The sequence below is a fragment of the Falco peregrinus genome, chromosome 5 (genome assembly GCF_023634155.1).
Source record: "Falco peregrinus isolate bFalPer1 chromosome 5, bFalPer1.pri, whole genome shotgun sequence".
In the NCBI taxonomy this organism is placed as follows: domain Eukaryota; kingdom Metazoa; phylum Chordata; class Aves; order Falconiformes; family Falconidae; genus Falco; species Falco peregrinus.
Window position 1 is genome coordinate 36,567,731 of NC_073725.1, and position 19,354 is coordinate 36,587,084.

The window sequence follows — 19,354 nt, forward strand, 5'->3', positions numbered from 1 at the left end:
CTGAGAACACAGTGCAAAATTTTCAAGGTTTATCCAGCAACATTTCTGATCCAGCATGGGTACAAGCACTTCATCTAATGAGACCAACCGTACTGCTATCCCTGCAAACTGTATGTTCATAAACCTGGGCATTTCTGTCACTTCCAAGTAGTTAATGGCTGACTGCATCTCATACTTTGAGGGAGTGGGCTTTGTGTTTACAGGCTAATTTCTGCAGACCAGAATTAATAGAATTAGCTAGTGACAGAGTACTGAATAACCAGAATTTGTTTTCTGGTAAGAACACATTATTTCCATATCAGTTTGGTTCCCAAATGCTGACAGTTGTCAACAGATTAGTAGTGGTTTGGGGTTTTTGTTGTTGTTGTGTGCTTTGGTTTGGGTTTGTTTGGTGGTTTTTTTAGTACTGTAGCCTAAGCACCTATATTAAAATGTTTAGTTTTCTCTAACAATGAAGCCTTCTTTAAAAACGTAGATATGCAGGTAATCCAGCTAGCCAACTTTCACGAAGTGTTTCTATGTCCAGAATAGGCACTATACACCAGAGATTAAAAGGCACAAAACATAAGAATACCCGTTTTGCTATACATTTAAATCTGTTCAGAACCGAGTGGGTACTGTTACATAAAACATTTCCAATAGAGATTTCTAAACTAAAAAAATCTTGAAATTAATTTCTGTAACTATATGAATTTAAGTTTGTAGTATGAATAGCAGTGATCCTGTAATGACTTGTCAAGCCACTTGGATATGAGTGTTAATTCCTGAAATTCAGAAGTGTGTCTACAACTAATCTCCTTGCTTAATGCCTGTGGTGAGAGTTCAGGAAAGGAAGATGAAACTAACCTTGTTCAAACAGGTGACTTGCACTGTTCAGGGAATGGGACACTTAAAAATTATTATTCCAGTTCAGACTAAACCCAGGCAGGGTACGAAGAGAGTATTCTATAGTGGATTTTAGATTATTCAAAAAACATGACGGAACTGCTATTGTACTGTTCTTAGTCACCACTTTTATGAGCAAAACAAGACACATTCTTCCTAAAGAGGAAACAAAGCGAGTATTTTGGGTAGAACTAGTTTCAGGTTGTGCAAAACAAGTGGCATATAAGAACCAGTGCTGTTAATCACTCATTTGTATTTGCTTCAGAGAATAATACTGCTAACAGCTACTCCTCAATTTAACAGTAGCAGCAGTAAAAGTTAAATCCTTATAAACACCAACATCTGTGTCATTGTTTATTGTTAGGGCACATGCAACACTAAATAAGGTCTAACTAATAGAGCATTCTGCATTAAGGTTTCAAAATCCAAGCTTGTAACATTTTATAATACATACTTCCTGGTAGGTTGTCTTTAAAGCAGCAATATCTAATATGGAAAGCTAATTAAGAGCTCTACTACTACAAAAAATTAAAACTTCCCCTCAAAACCATCTTCCATTGACCTAACACCAACTGGTTAGGTTAATCCCCATTTACAAGTTGTGCAGAAAACAGTTATTGCTTGAGTGTAGACACCCACACCTTCTGTGTTACCCCACCCCGTCAGAGAAAGCTAATCTGTTTTTAACAGCGTGACAGTCAACAGTTTGGTAGGACACAGCAGCAGCTAGTAAGAAGTGGTGCAGACACCAAAGGAGCAGGGAAGGTGCAGAGCGGAAAGAACAGGACCAGGGCAGAGGCAGTACTACAGTGCCAGAGAGAGCAGGCCCAGTGTACTCCCCAGCACAGCCCCACGTGGCCTCCTGGGTTTCCATCCCTGACAGACTTCCAGTAGCTACATGCCCTCTTCTCTCTTACTAACAGCAGTAGACATAGTCTGAGCAGAGTCATCACCACACAGTCCAAGGGGACCATGTAAGGGAACAGCTCTGGCCCCTGGTGCATATTCACACAGCTGGGATTGCTGGGAAGGGCTCCTGACAGAGCATGTATTTCAGTTTCAGCCATGAATGTTTCCATGGACAAGGTCATCCTTCAGAAAAATAAGAGTTGGAAAGCCTGGCCTGCCCTTCGAAAGGATTGGTATTACACACTGTATCTTGATACTCTGTGTGGTATCCATACTGCAGAAGTCTCAAATTGTGATCCCTTTCAGTACCCACCAGCTATTTGCAAGCTTTAGGACTTAATTCCCATTTCAAAAATAGTCATAATACAAATTAGTGGTGGTGAACTTGAGCCGAATCAGGAGGGGGAAAATGAAGAACATAACTGAAAAACCATCTAATTTGGGAGAATAGGTAAATACACACTCAAAATGTAAGCATTAGATTAAGTATAAACACCTACTTTCCTACACTCTAATCTCTGATTCTCCTCATTTTGCAATTGCCCACACCTTAAAAATGGTGACATGAGGGAAAGGCGATAATCTCAGGCTGACAAGTCACTGTGGATGTACCCCTTCCGATGATGAGATGTAAATATTATTTTATTTGCCTGAAAATGCCTTAAGCCATTGTTTAGGCACTACAGGTTTACATGGGAGACTGCACTGAGAGAACTCAATGCATTTAAATATTAACATTAAAGCAAGATCATTAACACAGTTAACTATCTCAAGTCTTGAGCAAAGTTTTCTAGTTCTGCATTTTTACTACAGTCCTTTGTTTCATCAATAAAAGATGTTTTTTATAAAAAATCTAGTTGATATTTAAACCCTACTATATTACCATTTTTCCTGAATATATGCTAAATCCATGGAAAACTATCTTGTCAAGTGCTGGCAGCATTTTTCTCCACTTAAGATCTTGCCAACCAATTTAATAAAGAAACTTTCATTTATCACTGGGGGGGGGGATGACACGGGACACAAACACTATTACCTTCTTCAGATTAAAATAGTTACCTAATTAAGACCCCATTAAAAAAAGTCTTTCAAGTAATTACTTAAACTGAAATGTTCATGAGCATACACTTGATTTCCAATAGGTTTTGCATTGTTACAGCTCTTGCTTTCAAGTTGAGGTTGAACTGAAATTCCAGAATTACTGCATCAGTTTTGTGTTTTTTCATTATATCTACAGTAGTAACATAAAGCCCATTTTAAAAATAACTAGCTTTCCACTGTGAATTTTAGCAACTCATTATGTATCAGTATATACTTGGCAAACACTGAGTTTTTCGTAAGAATCCAAGACACATTCCCTTGATCTACCCTCACTGCATTTTAAGATACACTTCAAGAACCTCTATTCACCCCACCACCATGGGAAAGAAATGGACAAAACACAGGAACCATGAATTTCAGAAACCCAATTTCAGTATCAGCCACTGTTTTACTATGCATGAATGCTGGCAAGCAACTTCAGTTTAGCCATATGTAACACTAACACTTGCTTACATCCAAAGAATAAGAATTAAAGATCAGGCAGTTATTTTAAACAGAGATATATGTATACTTTATAAGTTATTTTTTCCATGGGGCAGGGGGGTGCTTTCTTAATAGCTAATGCCTTGCTATTAAGATTCAATGGAGAAAATACCTGTTTTTCTTTCCTGCAGTTGTTTTAACACCCGATAGAAATTCAATTAATTTGTCTTACAAAACATTTATTAATGACATCTAACATACTATTCTCATTTACAGTGATGTTAAAGCTTGTAACTAAAAAGCCTTTGAGTTCAAGACAACTGATTCAAATTTAACTAACGCTTATTTTCTCCGTATTATATTCCAATGAAAGCTATTTTGGGAAGAGAGAGGGACAAAGCTGGAGCAAAACTGTTATGGCCATACAATTATGGGAATACTGCTATTATTCAAGTATCAGGAAATAGGAAGCGTCACAAAAATTACTTCCTTACCTACATTTGTTAGAAATAAAGGAAAGATTTTCTTGCTCTGATATAAATGCTTATGATGTCAAAATATTGGATGGCTTGAATCCAGGATATTAAAATAGTTCTGCCTTTTGAAGTCTGAATTTTGTTTTTTTTTTTAAATCCTGATACCCTTTACAAGTCTAGAGATCAGCAATATTGCCCGTCTTACTCCACTCCTCTATTAGCCTTTTATCTACTAGCGTAACAACAGGTATATATACTTATTACTCAGAACTGGGTTACACAATTGTTTTGCCTCTTTTAATTCCTTTCTCTTACTAATGTTGGCAACACTTCAGGAGCTATTTTGGGAAGCAAAAGATATTGGGAACCCTTAACAGCCAAATTGATTACAGTATTTTTCAGATGTCCTTAAAAACTAACCTTTGCTTCCAAAATTCGATATGGAAGTAAGCTTGTACTATAAACTATGTAAGTGAAAGTTAGAAAAATATGGGGCATAATATTGCAGTACCACCAGAGTTAACACTAAACAAATTAAAGCATTTTATGACAGCAATACTGAGCCTGAAACATACAGAAGTCATTTACACCTTCTTGAAGACAAAACATCACACACCATGTGAAAAAACAAACTGAACAGGAAACCCACGCATACTTACACAATCCACTTTACCTAATAACAGAAACTACTGATTTCATTCAGGTAAGGCAAAAAAGAACAACTTGCTCTTTTTCTGTAAAACATAAGTGTTCACTAGCAAGTTAACATGTTTTGTTTGACCTGTCCATGGGGTTTTTTTTGGATTATTGAATGCCCTTTGTCATAAACCATGCAGCTTCACATTCTGTTGACAGTATGTTTATGTTATCAGAGATGTATCAGTTATATTCCCTCTAAAAAAACCATGCATTGTTACATTTAACCAGACACTTTTTACATTGCCAACTCTACAAAACATGAATACAGGCTATAAAAATGTATCTACTAGTAAGGAATAAACACATTTTAAAAAGAGGAAAGGAGAAGACTCACACATTGCAGGTTTATCCTACAGTATCAGAAGTTTTTTCCCCTCTTTTTTCCTTTTTTAGCACCTTGAAATTGGTATATAGCATTCATGATTTCTCATTCATGCAGTACCAATCCTAACTAAATACAAATATTGGCACCTATGGTTTCCTAACAACTACAAATCTCCAAATTTGCCTAAAGAAAACATCATCAAATTCTTGAAAGTTTCAGTTCTCAATACACAAGGTTTTGCTGCAGAACAAAAACATTTATGGCATCCTAGAATGAAGGGAGAGAAAGATGTTGATAGGAGAAGAAACAGAGCATGCTGCTTTCATTCATGTAGTGATGTCAATGCCTGCAGTGGTAGTTGCTCTGACCTGTAGAGACTCAAAGCTGGAGTGTTTTCACAGAAATCTGCTTTACAAAAAGAACCTCTGGCAATTCACTAATATTTCCACAGCAGGATAGCCAATTCAAGGAATCTATACCGGAAAAGGCTGAAAGGAGGTGGGGAAGGGGCAGGTGTCTTAAGAAGAGAAAAACATCTATCCATCAGAATCATAAGCAGTCTCCAGCACAAGCGTATTTGCGAAACAACCCAAATCAGACTGCTGAGCCAAAGACAAACAGACCTCCTGCACTGGTGAGAAAAACAACAGGATTATACCTAGAGCCTAAGCTCACATTTTACAGCAGTGGGAAAAGGTTTTGAAAAACTGACAGAAAAACTTGATCAAGCTGCTTTTCCCCCAAGACTTGCATACTGATAACAACTATAAATAGCTGGAGTAGCACATTGTTTAACAAGCCACAGCAAGATGGTCCATGTTTGAAAACAGAACATTCTTTTTCTTCCTCAAGTCCTCCATTATTACTGCAGCAGTCCTCCGGTTCAGCCATCAGGTTTCTATATACTACCATCACCATATAGACTACAAACATCCTTTTTATTATCTGTACATCATGTACTAAAACGCTAAGAACAAGCAGGGAAACAAAGACAAAATCCTGCCCTATGGCATGCAACTATATTCCAAATAGTGTAAAAACAGCTCTAGGTTTTGGGGGGGAAGGGGGGGGGTGTTGGTAACCTTTCTTCATTTGCAGGACTGAAGAAACAGGGTATCTTATTACCCTCGCCTGCTAGAAAATGGTGCCTGTATTTTGGTAAAATAAAGCTGTTGACGTGTGCAATTGTGGTCATTATTAGGGCGATCACGTTGTTTTCATTCATTCATTCAGGATTTGCTAGAGGATGTCAGCTTCTGCAGCAGCAGCTGGCTTGACCTGGAGGAGGGGGAAAAATTCCTCGCAGCGCATACAGATTACAGGGTGCATTTCTTGACGGACCATTTATGATTTTATACATTGCACTCAATTAAACCAAATCAAGCCATGTATGCTGCTAACGTGGTTCACCATGAGGCAAGCTCAAGCAAGTTTAATGACAGAAAAGTCATTCGGTACTAATTTACAGTCTGATTTATTAAGGCTAAAATAGCCCACAGATGAAGAAGCCTGGAACCACTTTCTAAAATTAAAGTTTCCCCTCCAACAAAAAATTAATATGTAATAATAAAATACTTCACAGCTTTGCAGTGTTTTTCCCTGCTTGCAGGTAACTGCCCACATTTCTCTCTCTTCCATACACCTTAAGCATAGACCTTTATACACTGCACCACTACAATGTTTTCCTCCAGGTTCCCATAATGAAATAACATCGCTATTCATATGCACCTATTTTTTTTGTTTTGCCTAGTTTCCCATTACCACTTTCCAAAGGTTAAAGAGGGAGGAAAATAAGGAAGCCTACATTCAGTACTTCACACAGTAGGAAACACATCTTTAAAATTTTAAGTAGAGCTTGGATGAAGCAAGACCACTGAAGCTCAGTTCCATTTTCAAGCATGCAAAAACTTCTGCATAAACAGATGATCTTTTTGAGTAGTTATAAAGTATCTCTGTTCAGATTACAACAGAACCTATTTGGTCATCTGCATAAGCACAGATACTGTATAGGGTAAATTAACTCCACACATAACTGGCAGGGACATTTTGCTCGTTTGCAAAATATTGCCCGTGTCCCAGGATCATTCTGATGACAGATTTGCCAAAGTTACAAATACTACAGATTGTAAGGTTTTGCTACACATTACAACGCGGGGCGAGGGGAGGGGAGGGGGGGGGGGGGGGGGGGAGGTAGCAGATTCCACTGCTACAAAACACGTTGGCAACGAACACAGACCACAATTTGCCACAGAAATGAAACACAGTAAGACTTAAGGGACAGAACAAGCCAGGGGTATTGAACCACACTGAACCCAGAAAGAGATGATGTGCGATATCTGATAGCTGCAGCAGGATAACATAAAAAGTGCATTTAGTCCGATTCATTCAGCTGCTAAAGTGATGGGGGAAGGCAGAGGGAGCGGGGGAGGTAAGATGGCCACTGCCACTTTAACACATTCAATAATTTAACAGACAACCTGACGCAGGTTAAGTTGGACTTGCTGGGAATCAATTTTACATTTTAAACTTTGCAGGCCTATTTTGGCTACGTTGGGATTTTAATTTTTTTAAAACACAGTCTCAAGGACTCAGTATTGAGTATCACAAGGACTCAGACTGTGTTATTTGTTTTTAAGCATCTCAATATGGGAATTTCTCTTTTATTTTGGGGTCTCTACCTGAGAACACTACATATTTTAACCCAAGACGTTATAAAAACGCAAGTTTTAAGAAACCGAGCTGTGCAGAAAGGAAGCGCGTCTGAGGCTCGGTTTTCACACACTCGCAAGAACTGGACTGTGACACCCCAGATACGAGTTTAACCCATTAGCCACCCGCACGACATTATCACACCTGTAGACAGGGAAGCGGGTTAGTTTTAGACGCGTCCCCCCATTACCTCCGCTCCCCCAGCCCGTGCTGAGGGGCCGGGGCGCTGCCGCTGGGGCCCCGGCGCCTGCCCTCCGCGGCGGGACCGGCCGGGCCGGGGGGGCCGCCAGCGGTACCCCAGGGCGGGGGGCGGCGGGGGGGCTCCTCCCCGCGCCGCTCCGCCGGGGCGGCACTTCCTCCCGGTGCCGGTGCAGGGGGAGGCCAGGGGTGTTTTTCCAGGCTGGATCTCCACCTCGCCCGAGGAGGTGGATGACATTTAAGAGCTCGCCCCCGTGCCCGGGGGAAGGCGGCGGGACGAGGTGCTTTCGCCCGCCCGGCAGCCCTCCTGGCAGGGGAAGGTTTAGCGCTTACCCTCGCCCCTCCGCCCCTGCTGAAGGCTCTCGCCGGGCCGGGCCGCAGTCCCACGGGCTCCCACCCTCTCTGGCCCCGGGGCGGACCGGGCGCAACCCCACACACGGCGCGGAGCCGAGGCCGGGGGCGCCCGGAGGCAAAGCGGCCTCAGCCCCGCCAGCACCCCCGGGGAAGAGGGACGCCGGCTTATGTCCCGGTGCTTTACCTCTGTACACCGGGGAGCTGGGGCTCCGTCTCTCAGGTGAGCTGCTCCTCCTGCTGCCGCCGCCGCTCTCCGGCGAGCGCCGCTGCCTGCCCTTCACCCTGCCCGGCTCCGCCGCGCCGCCTCCCACCGCCAACGGCGGCGTCGCGCTGGGCGGCGGCGGGCTGCCTCCGCCGCGACCCCCGCCGCCGCCCCCCGGCCCCGCCGTATTGCTGCCCACCGAGGCGGACGGGGACCGGGTCGGGCTGTGCTGGTTGCCCCGCAGGAGCTGGTACGGGACGGTCGCTCGGATGGGCTGGAGCAGCCGGCTGGTCCCCGCCGCACCTCCCCCGGCGCCGTTACCGGGGCCCCCGGCCGTGCCGCCGCCGGCAGTCGGGGAGCCGGCGGCGCCGCGCCTCATCCTCTGCGGCGTGGGCTGGTGGTGGGACGGGGGGGTCTGCGAGGAGCTAGACGAGGAGGACATGGCGGGGGATGCGCAGGACCCTGCGGGTCACTCGCTCCGGCGGCTGCGGGGGGCCCGGGCTCGGCCCCCGGCGCCCCGCATGCACGAGCCACGGGGGGAGGGGGGGAAGGAGGGAGGGGGCGGGGCGGGACAAGCGCTTCACGGCCCGAGGGAGTCTCCGCGCCGCCTGCCCAGCTGCCCCCGGCGCTTCCTATCGGCGACGGCGGCTGCTCCCACGCCAGGCTCTGGCCATCGCTGCCCGCCCCAGCGTCGTGGGCACGGGGGCGCTGCCGAGCCACGCGGCCGCTCACATCGTACAGCGCTGCCGGCTCGGGGCGGCCGGCGGCGGGGCGCGACGAGGGCGCACGCAGCCGGAGGGGGTAGGATGGGGAAAGGGGGAGGCGCTCGCAGCCAGCTCCTGCTCCTGCCCCCGCCAGCGCCCGGCAGCCGCAGCCAGCACCATCCGCTCCCCGCGCCGCCCTGCCTCCGAATGGCAACGCGCAGCCCCGACGCCCGGCCGCGACAGGCAGGGGCGGCAGCACGCGCGCCTATTGGGCGCCACCACCGCGCCAGCGCAGGCTCCATTGCCCAGCGGCCCCGTCGCTCTCCGCTCTCAACCAATGGCAGCGCGGGGCCGCGCGGCGGGGGGTGGGGCGGCGCGGCGGGGCGGGCCCGCCGGCGGCGGGGAGGCGGGCTGAGGGAAGTGGGATGTGGCAGGGGCGGGGAGGCGGCCCCGGGGCGCTGGGCCCGCGTGCTGCCCGCGGGGGCGGTGCTGCGCCCGTCGGTGCGGGGAGGGCGGGCGCGCGGCCTGCGCCGGCACGTGGCCCCGGCGCTGTCGGTCTGCGGCGGCCGCTGCGGGGGCCGAGAGGCGGCCGAGAGGCGGCCTGGCCGGGCGGGGCCGCGGGGCCCGTCGCGCTTCTCTCCCGGGGCTGCGGCCCGTTTCTCCCCGCAGAGCTGCCGCCGCCCGGGCGGCCTCCGGGAGGCGCTGCGGTGGGGTGCCCGCGCCGGCGGGGCCGAGGGGGTGGGCAGCTGGGCTGCTTGGCAGGGGGCGGAAAGGGAGAACGTCAGCTCCCGGGCGGCCTGACCCGCGAAGGGGCCAAGATAAGCCCTTGAGTTTGAAGTCGATGTCAGGAGGATACCGACTCGGTACGAAGGGGAGCGGGTACCTGAGCCAAGGCTCGCAGTCGCCCCCATCCCGGGCGATGCGCTGCTTCCCGGCTTCCCCCGCTCCCGTGCGGGGAAGGTGCAGAAACAGGGCCAGAGTTACCCGCGGTGAACTTTGTTCACATCCATCCATGTGACTGTCAAGCCTTTACAGTAATTTTCTTTTTGCCAAAAGATCAAGATGTTCTTCAAATTCCAGTGAAGTGTAGTCTCAGCATTTCGTAGAAGTGTATATGGAATTTGTATGAATTTTTTGCTCATGTAGATCCAAAAACCCTTCCCGGAGAATGTCAAGAGGAAAATAAAAAGTTGTACAGTAGTATTAAGAAAAGTGCTTTTGTTCTAGGAGAAAGCTCCCAGTAGATGAATTGATAACACGAGAGAATGGGACAGAAAGAAAATAAAGGTTGAGTAGCTTAATAGCTAAGAAGATAAATGTCTATAAGATCAGAAAGATAAATTCAGCTGAGTCCATCAAGAGAGCAGTATTTATGTTGGATCTGACAAAAATAGGATGCTAATGGAGGTTAAGGAAAAATGCAGCGAGTCCTGCTTAGTGGAGGAAGCCAGCTCAGTGTGACAGCCTCTCAGAGTGCTGGCTTTAAGAGAACAAAAAGGATGGAGAACATAGATAGAAGTAGAATGGGTGGTATTTAACAACCTGTAATCTACTATATAAGACACTGCCTTCCAGTTCATCAGTAATCAAGAAAAAAGGGTCACAAAATTAACTCTGTCCCACGCACTCTTTTTAATTATATGATACACTTCTAGCACACTTCGATTACTACTCTCACTCTATACTTACAAAGCTGTCCGTACCTACCTAGCCTTATCCCTTGGTAGGCCAGGAACCGGTCGACAGTAACAATGAGAAAGCGTATTCTAGGAAAATGCTTTTGTTCATGGGCTGTTAACGAGACTTTGTTCGCACTAGCACCGTGTGCTGCAGTCACTGTGGTTATGCTACAGAAAGAGTTGGAATAATACGCCCTACATCCACATGAACATGTGCTCGGCCAACAAAGCCACTCATGTAAATTAATTTTAAGAAAAAACATCATGTATTTTTCCATTAGTCCAGTCTTTCTTTTTTCCTACTAGCATGAGCCAAATTTGTTTGTATAACTGTGGTGTAGAGACTTATTCCCCCAAGGCTTTTGCACCGTGCTTAATCACAGTTTATGAAGTCTATCTAGTTTATTTTTCCTGCTTCACTGCACTGGGATCAAAATGGCTGGAAAGCATTCACCTGTAGAGGTAGTCTGCCCACACTAACATCGGTAGTGTTTTAAACAGTAAGCACACTTTTTTTGTATCTGTAACTTTGTTGGATAACAGTGCTGATACGGTAACATCTTATAGACCGAAAATCATTTGGTGATTTTGATGCGAGAGAAGGTACGTCTTTGACTAGGGCAATAGCTGATACTTTGCAGCTATTGACAGTGCTCAGTCTTACAGCAGACTAAAAGAAAGAGGAACTGGTATAACTCTTGGATTTAGCTGTTCAGACACTATTCTACAATGCCTGCAGGTACTTCTACCACATTCTTTCCCATCAAAACAAGTGGGATATTTGTATAGGAGGAAGAGATGCATAAAGACAAGGTAAACGTGCAACGTGAAGAAAATCCCGCAAGCCCCATAACAACAACAATAAAACCCAAACCATAAGACATGGCAGTGTAAAATACCAGTAGCAAGTCTTCCTTTCCAAACAAGCGTGGGACCTTGCCGCAACCTTACAGTCCGAACATCACCTTCAAGGCAAGCAGAGAGGAAAAGATCCACTGGGGCCGCCTCTAGTCAAACTGTTACCAGACACATCGACAGCTGTACAGGGGAGGCTTCGCTCCCCAAAAGTTATTTCTGTCTTCATCCCCTTCTTAACTAGAATTAGCATACATAGTGTAACAACACCGTGCCATGTGCCCAGGAAACTGATTTCGGAAGAGATGAAGGAAATATTCTTCTTTATTTTAAAGTGGTATGCCAACTGCTGAATTTTTCATTATGTTTTTGGTCCAGGTTTCAGAGTACTTCCCTCAGGGAATACCATTGTTCTGTAATATTCACAGGATACAACAGGGAAAGTGAAGCAAAACCAGCTCCTATCAGAATCTTCGTATCTTTCAAAAACCCATGTGTGCCTTAAATACCTTGAGATAACTTTTCAAAAGCCACATAAGAGGCATTTCTTGCTTCTCATTACTATTTTAAGAAACTACCTCATCAGATGGGATGTGCTTAAAGGAGTTTACACTGGAGGTAACGGGTATTTCTGAAACTTAAATCCTTCCGCGAGACACAGGCGCAGCTTCTGGGAGAGACATCCTGAAAGCAGTAGAAATTATACATCACAGCAAGAGCGTGGGAGCAAGGGAGTGAACTCAAGGAGTAGGGCAACAACAGGCAAGTGTGGAGCAAAGCTACACACATTTCTCCCACTATTATCAGTTGCTAATGGGTTCATCTCTTGAGGGCAGAAACAGGTTTACTTGAGTATCATGAGCCACAGAAACAGAGAAGGTTTCAGCAGTCACTATACACAGTGCAATCCTAATGCTTACTTTGTTCCTACTTCAGGGTTTTAGAGAGGAAAAAAGCTCTTCAGATCTGGACATGTCTTTTGTTTCTAAGCGCTTGCCTGGGCATAAGGCCATGAATACTGCACTCCCAGTGTATCTACCTGGTTGTTTCATTATTTTTATGTCTCGCTTATCTCCCTCTATGTTTTCTTTGCTGCCCTTTGCCCACTCCACTTAGAATCAAGTCTTTTGTGACCATCCCTGGGGTTTTCACACAGCACCTAACACAAAACAGTAATGAGAAAGGGTGCATTCATCTTCGTGTATCATTGGATCCATTCCCTGTACCCTGTATTTCACTTATTTGTAAAGAATATTACATTTGTATTGAGAATATTACATTTGGGAAGAGAAAAATAACAAGATGAAGTACTTACATCCCTGTAATATTCTGAAAGAGACAACTAGAAATCATGAGCTGTGGCCGAAGACTAGAGCAACCCCAAACAATCCAAGGTACAGCTCTCCAGTAACAATACTAAGCTTGCCACTGTGCACTTGCCGCATCCCTAGGCGGGAACGGGAGCACCACCTGTAGTTAGGGCCCCCATGTGAAATGCTGCTATTGGGCACTGAATAGCTCTGCTGAAGCAGGAGTGGCACATTTTCCTAGAAAATGTCTGTCTCAGGCTGTGGAGGTGTTGGTTTAGGGTTTGGCCTATTTTGCCTTTAAAAAAAGTTCTAGCTAGAACAAGCCAGTCATGGGAAAAACAAAATACATGGAATTATTTTTACTACAGGTTTTTTTGACAGCTGGACATCATCTTCATCAACCACACTGCATCTTCTCACAGCTCCCAGATGTTCTGTGGCACGGATATGACCTCTGCAGATCAGCTGAGCACTTTCAGTCCACAGGCTTTTTGGAATTTACCTTGCAGTTGTGCCCTTGAATTCTCCAGGGCTGCTGAGGCAGAGTCATCCCCACTGCTGGATTTGTTGGCAGTCACCAGGGAAGAGACTGGAGTAGAGAGGTCTAGGTGAAATGCAGAGGAGTGAGAAATGGGAAAAGACATTTAAAAAGATATTAATAAGAAGGAAAGTGTTTGGGAATGGGGTAGGAGGGCCAGGATTCAGGCACAGAGAACAAAGGAGAGCAGGAGCCAAAATGGGACAGGTAAAGGCAGGCAAAACTTCTGCCTCCCCATTCAGTGCCACTTACAGCGCTTCCAACTCACGATGAGTTTCAAGTCTCTACATGCTCAAGTTATCGTCCGACAACAAAAGGAAACCCACTACTAAGGACTTACCTTCACATTGCTGATCATCCAATTTAGGGCCAGACATGTGGTCAAGCATTAGATTTCCTTTCCTCATGTCTTTGTTTTCCTGGAGATGGGGAAAAGGCATTAAGTAAACAAATGTTAGACCTATGGATTCAAAAAGTATACTAGGTCAGAGTAGTATTTATGAATACTCACAAACTGGAAAATTTCAGAATTAAGTTTAACATTGAATTTCAGCAAGAAAGGTATTCTAGTGTCATTTTAGTCAAGCTACTTCTTACTGTACCTCATTCATGCACAAGATTGTTGCTGTGAGTAAGGACTGCATAATGAACAAGCCAGGAAACTACAGAATAAGAACCGTAAGATTTTCCCTTAAGAAAATTGAATACCATTTTGGATAATTGTCTTCTTTTCCTGTCTGCCAGAAGCTTTTTTGTGATACTGAATAACTCACTTAAACCAGAACCTGCCCATTAACCATTACCTTTGTTATAACAAAATTTTATCTCGTTTGGAATCAGACCTGCTGCTACATCTTTTTCTCCTCTTCAGGAAAATAGGCCAACCACTTGGGACTTTTGAATTATGTATTCCTTAGGCATCTGGTTTAGCATAAAGGCGAACGTTCAACTCACAGCTGAATTCGCCAATCCTTGTTTCTAGGCTTCTCATTCAGTCTGAAATTTTTCGTTCTATCCTTTGGTACAGGTAATTTCATTCAGCACTTTCCTTTAGCTAACAAGTCAACCGTGTCAGACCATACCCTGTGAGAAGCTGTTTTCTCCAATCAGCAGCCCTGCCCTAAGTTACTGTTCTAATTTTGGTCACTTGCCTCAATCTCCACCTCCATCCCCTTTCCCCAGTTCATCATCTGGGAAAAAAAATCCAATTTGCACAGCTAGGACCGAGACCAAGTCTTGTCACAGGAGTAGCTGACGGCTTTTGCAGGTTTGTTTTCTCTTTATTCTATTTCTAGGCAATTAGCATGAGGAGGATGCTTGTGGCCAAATTTGTGTGGTTGCTGTACATCAAAGTGAAGCTGATTGAAACAGTGTAAAATGGTAAGTGTTCTGATAACCTGACATGTCAAATGTAATGGACACTTCTAGCATTTCTTACCTTAATTCCTTGTGCCACTGTCTTATCTGTAAAATATTTATTATAATAGCTAAATAATGACACACTTCATGTTGCAAAGATATAATGAAAATAATTCCTCCTATTTATAAAACAACCTCCTGCTACATCATAGAACCATCTGTGTGGAAAGAAATTATGTTTTCAGAGTAGATTAGTTACTCTATGTTAAGTATGTACAGCAGTAGCACCTGGAATTAAAAAAAGGTAGAAACAGTAAACAAATACCAGTAGAATTTGAAATGTTTATATTGTGATATTTATTGCTAATCATACAAAATATAATAAATGAAAGGAAAGGCACCATTTCATATGGGCAGTTACCTTGCTAAGGATATTAGGAAAGCACGAATGTGCTGTATAGTACTGTGATTTATATGGCATTTTACTTTTTAAATGAACAGCATCCCCTTAACGAGGTAGATTTGCAGCCATTATGATCCATTACAACAGTTATAAGTGCCTGATAGTAGAGTCCCTGACATCTTTCTGTTAAGATTTCTTGATTTGGTCCGTATCTGGGTTTTTTGTTGTCCTTTTTGGGCTACATTAATTGTGAATGCCCCTACCACCCCAGTGCCCTAGCTGTCAGGTTTGCGCTGGTGTTAATAAGGGTACATTTTGACAATACTGATTTAAAAGGCAAATCTGAGGGTTTGGGAAATCCAGCCTCCGTTTCAGAGAGTCCTCTAGATTTCTTCTCTCTCTCTATTTATCCTAGTTTGCTTTTTCTCACAAATAAAGCCTTGTTCACCACCATCTCTGTTCCTAGGCACAACAAACAGCACCAACCTTTATTTGGAGCTTGGCACCACTGTTCCTTCCCCAGCCAAAGGGATGCTGTTGAGTGACACAGTGCACTCCACAACCACTACTGGGAAGTAAATGTGCTCTCTCTACTTCTTTAAAGCAGGATAATATTCTCTTGTTAAATAGATTTTGCAGCCTGGTAAGAAGAAAAAAATGTATTAGAGCACCACATTGTTTAAATAATTTTAGGGTTTGCTTCTTTCTAAGTGACTGATACTTTTCATAAGGATGATCCATTTTGAGAGCTTCTGTGACGGGTTACAGGGACAGAGCAGAGTCACAGCACTGAGACAAAATACTGGAAATAATTATTATTTCCAGGCAGGTAATATATTCGCCTGTAGAACAGATACTTACTTGTAAATGTGGTTTCTTGGTGTGACAGCTATAAAACAGGCTTTAACAATTCACCTGATGCTAATTTACATACAATAAAAGTGTATTTACATAACACTAAGGGACAAACCTGTAAAAATGAGGAAGTATGCAGTTAGCTTAAAAGTGTACCATTGAGGTGGCATGGTATTTAAGTGAAATACATGATGCATTTCTGGTTTAACTGTATGTTTCCGTGGGTTTGTGGGTTCATGTTAGGGCCTTAATTGCATTTAAAAGCAGGTTTGGGGATGTGAAATTCCTTTGTAGCTTTTACATCCCAAATTAAAATAGAATGCAAAACTTAGGCATCATTAAAAGAGAGACAAAGGAAAGGGAACTGCTGGTAGGTCTCAGCAGCTGGGATAATTTCCCACAGGGAGAGGTGGAAACCTTATTCCATGAGTCATTTAATACCGAATAAACAAAACACTGGAGAATAAATTGTAAGGCATGATTTTTTTTGTTGTTCATTGACAGAGGGAGGGCTACTCAGCTTAATGGAGCTTTTCTTTTTTTTTAAGTTCTGCAGTAGTAGAAAGCATGGACAATATTATGGATATAGTTTGTAGTTTTTTCTCATTATTATTTTGGTTCTTGCTGTAACATAGTAAATGCATGAGTAACTTTAGCCCCTGCACCATGAAGTAAAACTTTATTGGCAAGATTGAGCCCTCAAGAGTTGCTGAAATTCAGGATCCTCTTAGAAACTGCCCATCACTGATGTACTTACATAGTGTTTTAATTACAGTTCCATAAAAAGTTTTGCACACATGACTTTCAGAGCTCCTGCTGTTAAATGTTACGCTTTAGTGACAAAGCTCTAAGGAAGGCAGCTGAGTAAGCTCTGTGTGCTGGCATGGTGTGCTCTTGGTCTCCAGTGAAATCCAGAAGACTGATAGAAGGCAACAAATAACCCCTTTGCATCGGTACAGTAGGAGCATGTCTGTAATCAAACATAATTATGGAATCACTACCAGTCAGAGCAGTTTTATTCTTGCCTGTAATCAAGAGCAGCATTATTGCAATATTTATTGTTCTCAAGAGTAATCTGAGATTTATGGGTCCTTGGAAAGAAAAGCATTATTTGGCAAATCTATCTATATGTGTTGTTCGCCCATAAAGAAGAGTTCTTTCTCTAAGAGATCAGAGCAGTTCCAATGAAATACATCTTTTGGATAATTTCTTCAGATTCTTCATAGTCTTAAAGGACAAAAAGCCCACACATTACTTGAAGAAATTCTTTCCAAGCTTCTCATGTGCCATCTTTGACTGGCCAGCCAGGCAGATGTAGGCACATGTAATTTTCCTGATGCTTGACATATAATGTAACCACTACTGGTGGAGATGGAATTACTACATTCAAATAAACAGCTGAAATCAGTGTCACCATACAGAAACCAACTCTAATGTAATTGTTCAGTTGTTACAAGCCCAGGATAAAACGTCTCAAGGGAAAGACCTTCTCCTATAGTACAGAGTTATGGCTTTGGCTCTTCCAGCAGGGTGTATCTCTGTTACGTGAGAAGGAACGTTAAACAGTAAATGTATTTGGAAAAAGGATATGTGAGATAACTTATCATAAGAAGTATAGAGAAAGGGAGTAAGAAGTGCAGTTAATCATGCAAGGATAGAAGAAGATGCATCTCTTAATGTTGGAAAGAAGAGGGAAAAAATTTTTTGTGACTTCTTATCTCACAAGGGGATGGAAGACAGCTCTGAATTCAGAAGTGGATGTGGGTGGGAAAACAATAGAGGCAGAAAAAGCTTGTTATTTTAGAAATGTTACCTCAAAAGGTTTGGAAACCCATCAATAAAACCACCTCAAAGCTCCTCAAGGAAATCGTGTGTTTTGTTCTACAAGTTATGTAGATGATCTGGAGGGCACAAAAGCCGATACAGACTACTCCCCATACCAAGCCTCTGTTTGTGTATATGGCGACAGTTCTGCCAAATACTTCTCAGATACAGCAGCTTTATCAGTCAGAAGGATCTAGGCTGCCATGCAAAGATAATCCTCCCAGTGGTGTGTCAGGCTTGAGGAAGGGTGTGATTATCATTCCAGAGGAGGGTAATGTGAACCTGTGCCTCCTGTTCAGCTGAGTGGTGGCTAGATCAAGGACACTTCTTCTCTTTGCTCACTCTTTCTCTTTTTTTTCTTTCTTTTTTCTTCCTTTCTTTCAGCAAACAACTTATCTTCATATTAACTTCTTGTATCATGTACATTTAAGATGTCCAGAGTGTGAACCAATGCCTCAAGGTACCGTGGTCCTGGGAAATAGATCTCCAGCTAGACCATGAGCAGTGTACCAGGTAGATGGGAGTTTCCTACCTTGGGGTGCTTGGATGGCTGCTGGCTCTGATTAGCATCTTACAATGATAGGTTTTCTTTGAAAACAGCCTAGTGGAGTCTTTCACCAGAGTGAATCAGCTCTGCTAAGCCTGGCGTTTCACGACTTCTCTACTAGCCACAGCTAGGGACACACGAAGCTCCAGCCCCCATGTAAGGGGAATTATGGCACTTCCACGCCTTTGATTGAACAGGTCTTGAAGAGGGATGTTGCCTGTTCTGCCACGTCAAGGAAGCAGGTCCTCATCTAATGAAATCAGGTGTCTGATCCCCCAGGTCTCCCGAACTCCTGTGTGTCTTTTTTTTTTTTTTTTTTTTTTTTTTTTTTTTGCAAGGGAATGACAAGCACATCAAACACCAGATGGGGGAATGATCATTCTCTAACCACATTGGGCTGTGCTTATTTATGGGTCATAATCCAGGAACGAAATATTTATGTGTGTTTGGGGTTCTGTTCTGGTCTTGCAGGTCCAGTAGCAATGACGAAATCAAGCCTGGAATTTAATACACAAAAAAACATAGAAAAGTAAGGCCAATAAAACTCAAGGTGAAACAAGTGACTGCTGCATGACAACAGCAAGTGAGCTTGATCTTTTTGAACCAGACAAATTTCTGTACTGAAACCCCTTTCCTCACTGCAGGCTGCTTAAAGGAAGGAGCAGAGGCATCTGCAACCACCTCTGTTTTGGAGATGAGGCGCCCAGTAGTCAGTCCTGCAAGAAAACACCTGGCTGGCCTTAACGAACATTATTTTCTAGAATGTTCCCTGAGCTCTGCTGGCAGGGAAGTATACCTGCCTTGTAAGGGAGAACATAAAGAGGCAGTTCTCAAACAGCACATGGTTTCACTTACAAAAGCTTTCCTTAAGGGCAGAATTAATTATATATCATACAGATCTATTATATATTCTGTTTATACAATTATAAAGCATTATGGTTAATTAGCTGTGGTGCAGAGTCCTGAAGCAGAGTCTGGTTAGAGAATAAACAAAATGCT

The 19,354-nt window shown here is 43.9% G+C and overlaps 1 protein-coding gene and 2 long non-coding RNA genes across 7 annotated transcripts in view; 1 reads left to right on the plus strand and 2 right to left on the minus strand.

The window, feature by feature from the left end:
• Positions 1-9,212, minus strand: part of GLCCI1 (glucocorticoid induced 1) — a 58,354-nt gene extending 49,142 nt beyond the window's left edge. For 2 of the 5 annotated variants that reach the window (XR_008747133.1, XM_055803394.1), the window contains exon 1: positions 8,264-9,211. Coding sequence is in view for 4 of the 5 variants with exons in the window: in XM_055803394.1 (XP_055659369.1) it covers positions 8,264-8,723 (460 nt within the window). In the remaining variant the exon portion in view is untranslated. Of the gene's footprint in view, positions 1-8,263 lie in introns of all 5 variants that reach the window. The other 3 variants (XM_055803393.1, XM_055803391.1, XM_055803392.1) reach the window with 3 other exon arrangements.
• LOC129784420 (uncharacterized) lies at positions 6,999-17,841 on the plus strand. The gene is made up of 3 exons (XR_008747135.1): positions 6,999-8,299; positions 14,663-14,747; positions 15,596-17,841. It is a non-coding gene; the product is annotated as an uncharacterized LOC129784420 (long non-coding RNA).
• Positions 9,765-15,723, minus strand: LOC114010191 (uncharacterized). Its single transcript, XR_008747134.1, has 3 exons — positions 15,616-15,723; positions 13,708-13,786; positions 9,765-13,433 (listed from the first exon to the last, which is right to left on the minus strand). It is a non-coding gene; the product is annotated as an uncharacterized LOC114010191 (long non-coding RNA).
• Positions 17,842-19,354: the final 1,513 nt, after the last annotated feature.